Genomic DNA, 13,170 nt, shown 5'->3' with positions numbered 1-13,170 from the left:
ACCTACCCCAAACATATTCAACTGTCCCTACCACATTACATAAATACACTATATACAGTTATGTTTGTCACTTTTGTAGATTTTAAGTTTTATGCAAATGAAGCAGATGGTACACTGGCGGTGGGCCTTCATCTCCCTGGAGCACTGCTCTTGCCAGTCAGACCCCAACCAACTTCTGCATGTACCACCCTATGCAGTGAAGATTGATACTCCCATAGCTAAGACTTCACCCAATCTACATGAGTAGTAAAAGCGGTGTTCCCCTCCAGTGCACCAACTGCCTAATTTGCATAAGACTTGAAAGTTGTTTTTCTTCAAATCTTCTAAAATAGTGTTCTAATTAATGGAACACTTCGGTTTGTGTACGGTGCTCAGATCGCTCAGCAAGTATTCTGCTGGCCTGGCTTATATTTTTACCATCAAGCCAGTATTGTTATTTAGTGGAGTCATTTGAGGCCAGTATTTTTATGCCACTATAGTTATTGCGTACACAATACATGCTTTCTACACTTCTCCATCTCCTCCTCACTGTTTTTGGCATTGTTGGGTTACTGGATGAAACATGGATTACTAGATGTATAGGAGGTAGAGTATAAAACCTCTCCTGTGTTACACAAAAGAAAAGCTTGTATAAAATGCAGATGCATTGGTACCACACCCCAGCTCTACTACATTCCTTTAATGCAAGTGTTCCAGATAACTGCTGGAGGTGTGGAGCCTGTCCTGCTCATATATACCTCTGGTTATGGTCTTGCCCCCTCCTCCAGTTTTTCTGGCGCCAAGTCCATATTCTGGTTAAATGGTTGCTGGGTATACGATTCCCTTTGCTTCCTAAAACTGTTCAACCTGCCGTTTGAACGGCGTAGACATACCCTGCAGCTCCTGATCTACCTGGAGGCAAGCAGCTCTCAAGGAGCTGTACTACAAAATTCGAGACTCTCGGTCTTTGCAATATCTGAGAGCACTTATGAATATAGAGGAGGAGAAGTTCCAGGTGGTTTGGGCACCCTGAGACACATTGATCACAATTTTTAGAAAGTGTACTATCCCTTCGCCATGTGGTCCCCCCACCATCCTCTCATTCCCTGTCTTGTGCCCTCTTTAATTTTCTTAGTGTTGCATTTGATTCTGTGCCTGTCTTTGTTTCCTTTGATTCCCCGTGAGCACCTTCTCATTGTCACATTTGCCTTATGATTTCTTTCTCTGTTTTTGTATATTTTGCAAAAACCTTTACTAAAAATACAAATGAAACAAAAAACAAAAATCTCTCTCCTGTTCTGGCTGGTCTGTCACTTGGTAAAAGGAGATGTCAAGGCAAGGAGTTGGCAAGGAGTGGCTGCTGCTTCCTGTCATGAGCGACTCACAGTAACAGATGGCTGTCAGTCGCACTGGTAACTTTAGTTTTTTTTATTCCACAGAACTGCTTAAGAAATCTTCTTCCTCTAGCAAGTACAGGCATTAAAAGTGTTCACGCAAGACAGGAGGTGTTGAGGTTTGGCATATTCAGGTTTTATTTATCTCCTATGGCTCATTAATGCATACCCAGATAATCAATGGGACAGATTTATTAATAATATCTAAAAGTGAGACGGTGCAAAGTTAGACTAGACAGTTGTAAAATGTGCCAGATTTATCATAGTGTCTGATGCCGGATGAATACATTGATTTATTAGACTGTTTAGTCAAACTTGACACATCCTATTAGTTGGCTCAGTTCACATAAGAATAAATGTACCACAATTTTGGCACAGTGTATCACAAACTAGGTTAAAGGGATTCTACCATTAAAAAACTATTTTTTCTAGGTAACACCTCGGAATAGCCTTTAGAAAGCTACTGCAGAGCGTATTGCGCAGGCGTCCGACATCAAGCCGAAGAAGGAAGGGGAGGATACAGGAGAACACAGAGGCGGCGCTGCAGTCGGTTTTCGAGCAGCAATGGGGATGCCCCCATCGCATCTCCTGCGCTGGGGGACGCCCCCATCGCTGCGAGAGAACTAATTAGCATATCAGTACAAACCGGTATTTCGAACAAACGGCGCGGCGGAGAGCACTTCCAAAGGTAGGAGACGAATAGCCTTTCTAAAGGCTATTCTGACGTGTTACCTAGAAAAAATAGTTTTTTAATGGTAGAATCCCTTTAAGCCCATGCTCGTGCATAGTTACTCTGGTTTTTATTATGGTCTCACAAATTGTGCGCCAACTATTAAAGACTGGGACATTTGCCTAGTTGTGCAAATGCAGATACTGAGATAACTAGTGACCAGTATGATACCTGACAATGACAAACTTCTATGGGAGCTATTAGCCATTAGGTTTGGCAAAAGTGTACAACATAAGGGCTTAAATGAATATATATATATATATATATATATATATATATATATTGTAAGCTGATGGCTGGTCAGGTAATGGAGGGGGTGTATATCTCACCCAGACTACTAAGGCTGGTGAGATGAGATAACTCCAGGAATGTTTGTTCTCAGCAGACAACTTTCGATTGCTGAGCATTTTGGTAAATGCTCAGTATTGGGCTGGATTTTTAAGATTGGCAGGTAGGTTGGTAGTGGGACCTGTCATTCCACCCCCCTCCAGTCCACACTTTGAGGATGTTCCGGTAGCGACTCAGCTGCAGAGTCTGTTCATCAAGGGAGTTTAAGAAGCTAGCTCCAGCAGCAGACTTTGTGGCAGTGCTTGGCTGGAGAGCAAACAGGTCAGTTTTTGGAGCTGTGTCCTGAATTATTCAACTGGCCTTTGATTTCTGTTATTCTAGGTGAGGTAACCTATTCTATGTTTAGTTAAAGCCTAGCCGGGCAGGTATTTATTTTTGTATTGTTTCCTTTTGTTGCTGCACAGTTTTGTTTTGAGTGAAAATAAACTCTACCTTTGTTTGGACTAAAGAAACTGGACTTTTGTGTCTATGCCACCCCACCTAGCAACCCCAACCCCATATCATGTACAGGTTGATATGATTCAATAAGATGTGTCACATCACATTATTTATAAACCAGACTATGTTTTCATGCAGCAGTCTATCCTCTGAGTCTATTCCTAGCTGTTTCTGTTCAAAAGAGACGGTCCCAGTTGAGAGACTACACCTGAACTAGGCTTATCATTTCTTTTATTCTGGGAATTAGTTCAGCTCTACTTGGCCCACATTTACTAACAGTTAGTTTAGTCTAGTCATCCTTAAAATACACTGAATGTATCGCAGTGGCTGTTGCTGGATGATAAATTTGCTATCTGCTTGAAAAGTCATTTTTAACTAATCATATATTTGCATAGCGTTTAGAAAGGCTATTCCAGACATACCTTTTATTTGTTAATCATCTCAGCCATTTTTGAATTAACGTAGCCTGCTTTTGTTGATATGCTACTTAACCTCCAGGGTGCACTCCGGAAGCTCAGGGTACACTCCGGAAACTCACTGAGCACTGTGTGTTGTGTGTAAACAGGGGGAGGTGAGAGCAGGGAGGCTGCTGCTGCTGATGACTCATCAGACTTCCCTGCTCTCACCTCCCCCTGTTTAAACACAACACACAGTGCTCAGTGAGCTTCCGAAGTGCACCCTGGAGGCTAATTAGCATACCAATAAAAGCGGGCTAATTCAAAAACAGCTGAGAGGATTAACACATAAAAGGTATGTCTGGAATAGCCTTTCTAAACGCTATGCAAATATATGATTAGTTAAAAATGACTTTTCAAGCAGATAGCAAAAACCTACATGTCGGGTTTTTCTGTCCGCTTGAAAAGTCGGACCTCTTTGGGAACGGACAGTTAAGGACACCCACGGACAGTAAAAGAACGCACCCGATGTCCATTTAAATCAATGCAAAATGTCACGGACACAGCTAGTGTCCGATGCTAATGTCCACACAAGATTTTGAACGGACATTAGCAGCGAGCACTAGCTGTTGGACACCGACGGTAGTGTGAACGCCCCCTAAATGAATAAGCATACCTCCCAACTGTCAAAGGATAGAAAGAGGGACAGTATGTGCGCTGTGGCAAGTTTAGCTCCACCCACTTCTAAGGTGACTCCGCCCGTTGTCATCCACTTTTCTTTGTGCCCCCATACAGTATATTGCTCCTAGAGTCACCCTAACATTACCTCACAGTATGAAGTCCCTCTCCCGATGCCCTGTTTAAACTGGGGAAAAAAGAGGGGGACATTCAATTGGGGCAGATGGAGGGAGACATTAAACTATGGGGCAATTGGAGGGGAGCATTAAAATATGGGAATAGTTGAAAGGGGGACATTAAACTGGGGGGCAGTTTGAAGCGGACATTAAACCGTGCAGGTAGCTGGAGGGTGATATTAAATTAGTGGCAACTAGAGGCAGACATGTCCCCCTTCTCCTCAAGTTGCCTCCAATTTAAAGAGGACCTTTCATGGTTTGGGGCACAGGCAGTTCTATATACTGCTGGAAAGCCGACAGTGCGCCAGGAATGCCCTTCTAACTGTAAAGAGCTACAGTACCAGTTCCGAAAGCTCTTTACCCGGGGCACAGATTGGGAAAGCCGACAGTGTGCTGAATTCAGCGCACTGTCAGCTTTCCAGCAGTATATAGAACTGCCTGTGCCCCAAACCATGAAAGGTCCTCTTTAATGTCCGATTCCAGTTACCTCCAGTTTAATGTCCGTGTCCAGTGACCACCACTGTTTAATGTCCCCTCATCCACCTGCTCCCAGTTTAATGTCCCCCTTCATATGTCCAAAGATCAATGCCCCCCTTCATCTGCCACCAGTTTAATGCCTCCATTCATCCACCATCAGTTTAATGCCCCCTCTTCATCTGCCACCAGTTTAATGTCCACCTTCATCTGCAACTAGTGTAATGTCTCTCCTCCATTTGGCCCCAAAGATTAACATAATAAAAACACTGATACTCTCCTCTCTGCTGCTCTGTCTGTATTTTCTTCTCCCAGAGTCTTCAGGGAGCTTCAGGCACAATGTTAGTGACGTCATTTCATCGCGCCTACAGCTCCTGGGGCTGGGGCACACAGGGGGCAAAGTGGTGAAACAGGAGCTGTCTGCTTCACCACTATATTCAACTCATCCGTGTTTGAGATAGTTGGGAGGTATGGAATAAGTATAGGTGACTATAAGAATCTTTGTATTATATACGATTAGAGAGTAGTATTCGATCAAATACCTGCCCTGCATAGTTATTGGTGTAAAAAAAGCGCCAGGGAAGGTGGGAGGGGCATCAAATTTTTACTGCGTTTACCGCGAGGTATTTGACCGAGTACACCAATAACTATGCAAATACTACACGCTCATCTCTATATACGATCATTCCTCTTTCTGCTCTTGTCAGACCGTTTTCCTGCTCCCATCCCTCTTCTAAAAAATTTTTTACTGTGAAAATCACTGCTCTATTTGTGACCAGATATACTGCAGGCATATCACTCAGATGGTTAATCTAGAAAGGGAAGGCTTGAGCAGTGAGTAGAGGAAGAAAGAGATTACAAAGCATCCTTCTGAATAAAGCTTGTAGTGAATAAGGTCAGCAGACATAGTTCCCTATTTAAGTGTGGAGTTGGCATCTAAACAATAAAAGCTGTATGAACCAATGTAGGCTTTGTTAAAGGGGTATTCCCATCTTAAGAATCCTATCTGTACTGCTGGCTTATGTAAATGCAAGAGTTTTCCTAAATACATTTCTTTAGTAATGCTGCTTTGTTTGCCTGCTATGTTAGATTATTTCTTCCATTGTTTATATAGCGTGTCCCTGGTGCATGACCTGTATCTGATAAGCAGAACAGATGACGTGAGTCACTGCTCTCTGTGGGGACTGAGTGTTCTCTCTGTTATGTAGAGATCTGCCGGCAGGACAATCAGTTCAGTTAATTGCCGTTTGCTAATAAAGGCTCGGAGAACGTCCTTTCCATCAAACACTCAAAGCCTCCTCCCAGCATGCTGAAGAGTACAGGAAGTGAGAAGAAGAGACAGCAAACATTGGGAAAGTGCTTAAGTAACAGAGAGAAAAAAAAGAAAAGTACAGAGTGGTGCATAGTGTAATACCAGTTGGATATACAACATATAGGTATCAGGCAGGTATGTAGAATGGCCGCTCAACTTGCAAGGTTGTGTATGTGGCCACAACAACCTTAATAGCATGTATAATCCTCAGTGACTGTGGGAGGTTTGGTGTCTGGGGGTAGGTGGAATACATACACTCTACTCATTCTGTGCTCTTAGGGTCCATTTACACAGAGGAAAATGGAGAGGAATTTGGTGTGGAATTTTACACACTGAAAAAAAGCCTCCCATTGATTTCAATGGGTTCTGCTAGCGTTTTTTTTCCACTCCGGAAATAAATGCTAGCAGAACCCATTCAAAACTACATTTCACTCACATGTGACTGTGCTGTGCAACTGCACCATGTCCTGACATCTTAAAGAGACAGTTTGTCAGGATTGGTGCCCCCATTATTCCCTGTGCCCCGGGTACATGCCCCGCTTATGCTTATCCACCATCCAGATTATCCTGCATTGCAATCTTTCATCAATTTTTCTCTTCCATCCACATTCAGGGACATTAGATACAGTGACATGGGTTGTATACTTATTGATTATTTCGTGCACCGTGGACAAAGGAACATGAAGATTTCTGGAGATGGACTTGTAACCTTTAGATTGTTGATATTTTTCCACAATTTTAGTTCTCAAGTCCAGTTCTTTCCTCCTATTTCTATTCACCATGCATAGCAAGGCACACACAGACACACAATGCAAAGATCGAGTCAACTTCTCTCCTTTTTATTTGGTTTCAGGTGTGATTTCTATATTGCCCACACCTGTTACTTGCCGCAAGGTAACCGCTTTGAGACAACCAACCAAAATTGCACTAAAAAGTTGTCTTTAAGGCCAGAGCCCCACGGGCCGGAAACGCCGTGGAAAAAATAAAACTTGTAAAGTGGACGAGATTCATGCAAATCCCATGCCCACTTTGTGCTTAAAACCGCAGCACGGACATGCTACGATTTCCAAAACCGGCACAGTTTTGAAAATTCCAGCATGTCAATTATATAATGGTAACAGAAGGTCCACGGATGAAAACTCCATGAACTTTCTGTTCAAAGCGCTGCGGGAAGAACCGCGATGTGTTCCTGCCGCGGTTGTTCCCGCAGCACTTTAGTGCTGCGAATCGTCCCGTGAGGCCTTAGGGGGGGTTGTCAAAGACTATAATTAATGTAGGAAGCTGAAATTCCACCACAGAAAATGTCACCTGGGAAAGAACGTGGCCTTCTCAAAGAGGTGATCTTTTGAAGAGTTTATAATGTATTTATTTAGATATGTCGATCAGTAAAAAAAAAATAGCATTCATGCTTTATAACTCAATTTTTCATGTGTTTTAGACACTGTCGAATAGTTTATGTGCCTTCGCAAATGGGTAAGTGGAGGTTGTTGAAAAGGGGCAGAGCTTAGTATTGCAAATTGTACTCCAGACAATACATAAAAATTTTCAGGCGCTGATTCTGAATTTTTGCTGTATAATATGAGCGGCTACCATACTTAAATACCTAACATCCGATGTAATAGTACGCCAGATGTTGGAAAGGGGCAAACCTATACACAGAGCTGTAGTGGTATTGCCATACAGAATCCAAAGACAGAAATGTCAACTCACCCAGGATTCTCCTGGTCACCCAGCGAATAGTCACTTTCACCTGGCTGTTGGCTCATTAGTATTCATGGCAGAGTGACGCCACTTTAGTGCAGTGAATGCTAATAAGGAGGCTGCTGGGAGATCCCTCAATCAATTTAAGGGTGCATTCACACAGTGTTTTGTGCCGCATTTTTTGCCACAAAACTCGTGTAAAGAAGCAGCGCTGTAAAACAGAATCCCATTGAGTTCAACATATTGAAATCAATGGATAAAAAAGCATCCCAATTGAGTTCAATGTGTAGTGCGTGTATTACATTGAACTCAATGGGATTCTGTTTTATAGCGCTGCTTCTTTACGCGAGTTTTGTGGCAAAAACAGCACCACAAAACTCCGTGTGAATGCACCCTTACAAGAAAGAAAGGGAGGGGCACTCCCTAGTGAAACCCATACTGATGGTGGATAAATGATCAGTTCTCACCTATTCAAGGTAATTACCATAATAGCATATGTAAAAAAAAATAAAATCTAATTTTCCGTTGCATCAAATCAATCTTCCTCCACAGGTAGGAAATGGCTGCAGCTTTAGTCTGTGGTGATCCAAATAAACCATTAATTGAAGAAATTTTTTTGTAGGAAAAAAAAACTTTAAAAAAGTGCTGCCTGTCTCAAATTCCTCTGTATATTACACTATGTGACCTTGGCCTAAGTATTCATTATAAAAAGCTAGAATCTCTCTATAGCAAGTGTTTTTATTAGAACAATGTGCACACAGCTTGGGATCGTCCAGTGGGATGTTTCAGTGCTGTCAGTATCCTTTGCATGCAATCCGGTAAAGATTAATATGACATTTATCAGTCAGTAGATGACAGAGACGGATTTATGCTTTATAACCACATGCTTCTCTAAGTAAGGGGCAGCAGGAAGGCAGAATGTGTCATTGATTCTGGAAAATTTGAAGGTAGATGTGTCAACCACAGTTGTCAAAATAGGGAAGACATAAAAATGCAGCATTTTGCTTGTGTGGCTCGAAAACAGACCGCATGACTGTAAACACACAGCAACAGAAGTCATGTAAGCAGTTCTCTCTGTTTGCATGTGGTGATGCAGACTCTAATTTTAGCCCATCAGAGTTGTCAACAAACAGTTCCCATGCAATGAACAAGGGAGCACTAGTAAATGTATACCAGTTGTGCCGGGTCTGTTTATGTAGAAAAACTAGATGTATTCTGGATGGTTAGAGCTTCTTCACCCATGTCCTATGACCTTACCGGCCTTTTATGAAGGTGTAAAGAGAACACACAAGGAATGTGAACAAAGGCTGGGAAGTTTGCTAAGGAAGAAGGAGTTGCATCTTCATTTGTGGCAGATGTTCAGCATCAAATAAATGGTATAAACATAGCGAGACTGACCAAACAAGAAAAGAAACAGTATCTGCCAGAATTATGTAAACTGAAATCATAAACACATTATTATGGACCAGTCTAGCCAGCAAGAAATAGAATACACGTGACAAAGCACAGGCTGAAGTGACAGAATGAATGTACATTCACGTATAGTGTGAAAATGTATGTAAATGCCATTATTATATTGTTTTATAGCAAAACCCTTATAATGTCCAAGCTAAAGTGTATGTATAGTTCTGTATATAAAGATAGAGGAAGAAGTATTTGCAGAGTGTTTACTGTCAGAAGAAGGGACACATTTGCTGGATGGTAATTCTCACCCCTTCCCCATCCCCTAGCAGATACTTTTCCAATTTGGGCTGTAGAATCACAACCTCATCTTCTATTCTCTTTGGCACTTCCACCTGACGTCAGAGACCGCTGATAGAACCACGGGGGTTATGTTGCCGTCATAACACATAATCACACCAACGTAACCTCCGAGACCCAATCAGTGGTTGTTCGCGTTAGGCGTAAGTGCTGAAGAGAACAGGGAGCCACGCCAGATTCCAGGGAAGGTGAGTAACGTTATCTTTTATGTTTGATCACCTCCCTGGGACCTCTGCTTATAATACTCTCGGGTCTGAAGAGAGACTATATGAGACATTATACTATGTGACATAGGGGATCATTATTCTTTGTGGAGTGGCCACTATGGGACATTATACTGTGTGCTCTATGGGATATTATTCTTAAACAATTTTTCAGGAATTGAATAAACTCTGAGGGGGCTGGGGCATAAAAAAAAATAGAAAAACAAACGCACCTGTTACTGGCATACTGATGTCTGCCATCACGTTATGGGGTGCAGCCTTCTGGGGACCAAGACATGCTACGTGACCGATTGGGCTTTGGTGGCAGACACTGGCGTGCTGGAGTCAAGGGAGTATGAATTTTTTGTGCCCAGGGCACAGTTAGCATTTCAATTTCCTGCTCAGGCAGCAGAAAACCCAGAATTAGCCCTGTCTAGGATGTCACCAACTGTGCCCAAACCCTCATGTCACTTCAGGGAAAAAAATTATCTAAATTCACGGCAACATTGGTTGCTATAACTATTAGGACAGGTTCACACTACCGATGGATTCCGTTATGAAGGTGTCCGTTAAAGAAAAAAAAAAAAAACGGACACCTATCATAACAGACACAAACGGACAGCAAACTAATAGCTCCGTTATAAGTTCGTTGCCCATAGTCTTCAATGTTAAAAAGATAACGGACACGTTCTGTCCATTTTTTCTAACATATATGGACTTATATGGACTGGTCTTATATATTCTCAGTCCATGTTGTGTGTATTATTTTGAGGTGGTTTACTTTTAATTTTTTTCTAACAGACAGTAAGGTCGTGCATGTAGGATTTTTTTGTCCACTGGAAAAAAAACAGACTTGGGTGTAAACGGACAGAGATAAAATCCCATCGAAATGAATGGAATAGTGTCTGTTGCCAAAATCTTATAACAGACGTTAGCTATGGACACTGCTGACAGACACCAACGGTAGTGTGAATGCCCCCTTACTGAGACTGCTATTATACCCTGATATTCTGTATGCAAAATAACTCTCCAAATGGAGAGACGATTACAAGCAACTCAGTCAAAGGATTGGTAAATGGGGCCAATGGGGAAAGAGGAAATCCTATCCCTTTGTCTACCCATTGAGATGCCACAGCCAGTAATGACCATAACATCTAAGGGAAAATGGCAGGGATCAGTCATCTGCAGTAGAGTGTGAGCTAAATGTTACAGACACCTGTCCTGAATCCACACCATTACCAGTCTCTGTATATGTGCAGACAACTGCAGGAACTAACTACTGTGAGCTTTGTACAAGTACTGGCGGTCAGGAAAGGGTTAACATCTCCAGATTTGTTTGCCATATTCTATTCAAATGATCTGCAAGTCCAGTTTTTCTCAACAAATAGAATTATTGACATCTCTCCCAGTATGCTCAAACAGAACAAGCTGTCAATCCCTGGAGGGGTATCCTAGGAAATTGTTAAAATGGCAACATGCAATAAAAATATTGTTAGCAGTCATTTGCATTTGCAGGGATTATATATCTGTCGAAATTAATAGAATTACTCACTATGGCCCATGAAGGAACATCTGAAGAGAAACTAAGAGCAATATACTCACCAAAACGTCTGCAGAATACACCAAATGTTGCACTTTCCTCCACAACCCGCAGATCTGCTAGTAAAGACAATTCAAGACCTCCAGCCACGCAGTACCCACTAACTGAAGCAATGACTGGCTTAGAAAACTGCATCCTAGAAGGACCCTGAGTAGAAATGTACAATAGGTATAACTGTCATTTTTTTGTAACTTTATATTTTTCATTAAATATTTTATATATATTACAGAATGTAGAAAAGGAATCAAAAACACATCAAGGGCAGAACAGAAGTGGGAAGGGGGAGGGAGTAAGGGGGTAGCAGTACAAATCTCAAGGGTCCAAAACTGCCTGAAAGCCCTCAACCATGTTGTTCAGGGAAGCAGTCAGGAAATCTAGGCTATGGACATCCTATATATGGGACAGGAGTTCGGTGCTGGAAGGGGTGAAGGTTAACACCTTTCCAGTGTTTGGCAATGACGGTCTTAGTAGCCATACACAAAATATAGAAAAAGCCTGGAACTTTTCTTTCCAAGATGTCTAGTAGGCAAATTCAAAAGATAGGTCAAAGGATGCAGAGGGACCTCCTATAATAAAAAAGGGTCAGTCATCGCTTTAACCTCTGTCCAGTATCCCTGTATGATGGGGCACTCCCAGAAAATATAATATGCCGTGTGTAACGTGTTATGGCATTGCCAGCTCTCAAGAGGGAATCGTCCTGTTCAGGGAGGGAAGGGGTGTGATACCAGTGCATCAAGAGTTGATATTGCATTTCTTTAAATGCCACACACAGAGGACCATATTATCTACCACTGCTCAGGGAAAATCAGACTCCCCACAGCCACTTCCCATCTAGATATAGATCTATGCACTGGGGGCTCTTACCTTCTGGATGAGAAAGGATCTGATAAATAGTAGAGACTAAAACTTTCCAAGAATTATCAGCTCTAAAAAGGTTCTAAAACTGGGTAGGGGGTGAAACCTTTAAGCTAAAAGGGTGCGGACAAAATGTGTGACCTAGCGATCATGAAGTCATAACAAGTCAGGTAGGCCTAAAGTGGAGGTAAAATAATCTAGGGGCCTAAGCTCCAAAATAACAGGGTCTTTGATGACTGCCAACCTGAATAAACCTGCCGCCGACCATGTACGAGCCATAGCGGCCATGGTTTTCAGATTAATATCAGAATAGTGCTTTTCATTAATATACATACCATGGGTCCAGGTCCCAGAGTGACATCCTGTTCTAGCTTCAGAGAGGTTGTGTTCTTAGCTAATTCTTTCAAATCAAAGCCAGCACAGAAATTGCCCCCTGATGAACAAATCACATACAGTTAGTCTTAAAAGGAGTGTCCAGGTACAAAAAAACAAAAAAAAAAATTTCAATAATTTTTTTTATTTTCCAGTGAAGCTAGGTTCACATCGGCGTTGGAGACTCTGCCGCAGATCCCGCTTAAAGTCGTCATAAAGACTTTTCTCTCCATCATTTTCAGTATAAAACCGATACATTCTGGATGGAGCCCATTATGGGGTTAGTTATGGGGTCCAAAGGTTTCTGCTGGTAATTGCTTTTCAATTGGAAAGGGTCTCAGTTTTTCGAGTCCCCATGTAGACCCAATCAACAGAGACCTAAACGCTGGTGTGAACCTAACGTAACATCATTTCACATTAAAGTACCCTTAAGCCATTTAAATAAGAATCACACCATATATATATTGGAGGTACAGTGTGACCACTACCAGATTGCTATATCGTATTTATTACTGACCCCTGATGATCTTGTTGAAATGCGTAGGGTGACTTTAGTTCATTTGGATTCAGGACTATTTCTCCAACAAGAGTCTGTTGGTGTGGAACTAGGCCAGTATCCTCGGGCCATATGGGCTAATGTTAGTTTCTGGTTGCCAATCAGCAATGGAGCAATATTCCTGATCCATAGTATGCTCTGTGTAGGGAGATGAGTTTTTTGGGATTTCTTAGCGGTATATTATATCTTTTACCCACT

The 13,170-nt window shown here is 42.0% G+C and overlaps 1 protein-coding gene across 2 annotated transcripts in view; it reads right to left on the bottom strand.

Annotated features, from left to right (window-relative positions):
* LOC142200444 (enoyl-CoA hydratase EchA19-like) overlaps positions 1–13,170 on the bottom strand; it is a 75,876-nt gene that overhangs the window by 28,823 nt on the left and 33,883 nt on the right. For both annotated transcript variants that reach the window (XM_075270804.1, XM_075270805.1), the window contains 2 exons: positions 12,380–12,477; positions 11,192–11,336 (listed from right to left, as the gene is read on the bottom strand). In XM_075270804.1, the coding sequence (XP_075126905.1) occupies positions 11,192–11,336; positions 12,380–12,477 (243 nt within the window). The remainder of the gene's footprint in view (positions 1–11,191; positions 11,337–12,379; positions 12,478–13,170) is intronic.

The sequence above is a fragment of the Leptodactylus fuscus genome, chromosome 4 (assembly GCF_031893055.1).
Source record: "Leptodactylus fuscus isolate aLepFus1 chromosome 4, aLepFus1.hap2, whole genome shotgun sequence".
In the NCBI taxonomy this organism is placed as follows: Eukaryota; Metazoa; Chordata; class Amphibia; order Anura; family Leptodactylidae; genus Leptodactylus; species Leptodactylus fuscus.
This window is presented reverse-complemented; position numbering and strand designations above follow the sequence as displayed.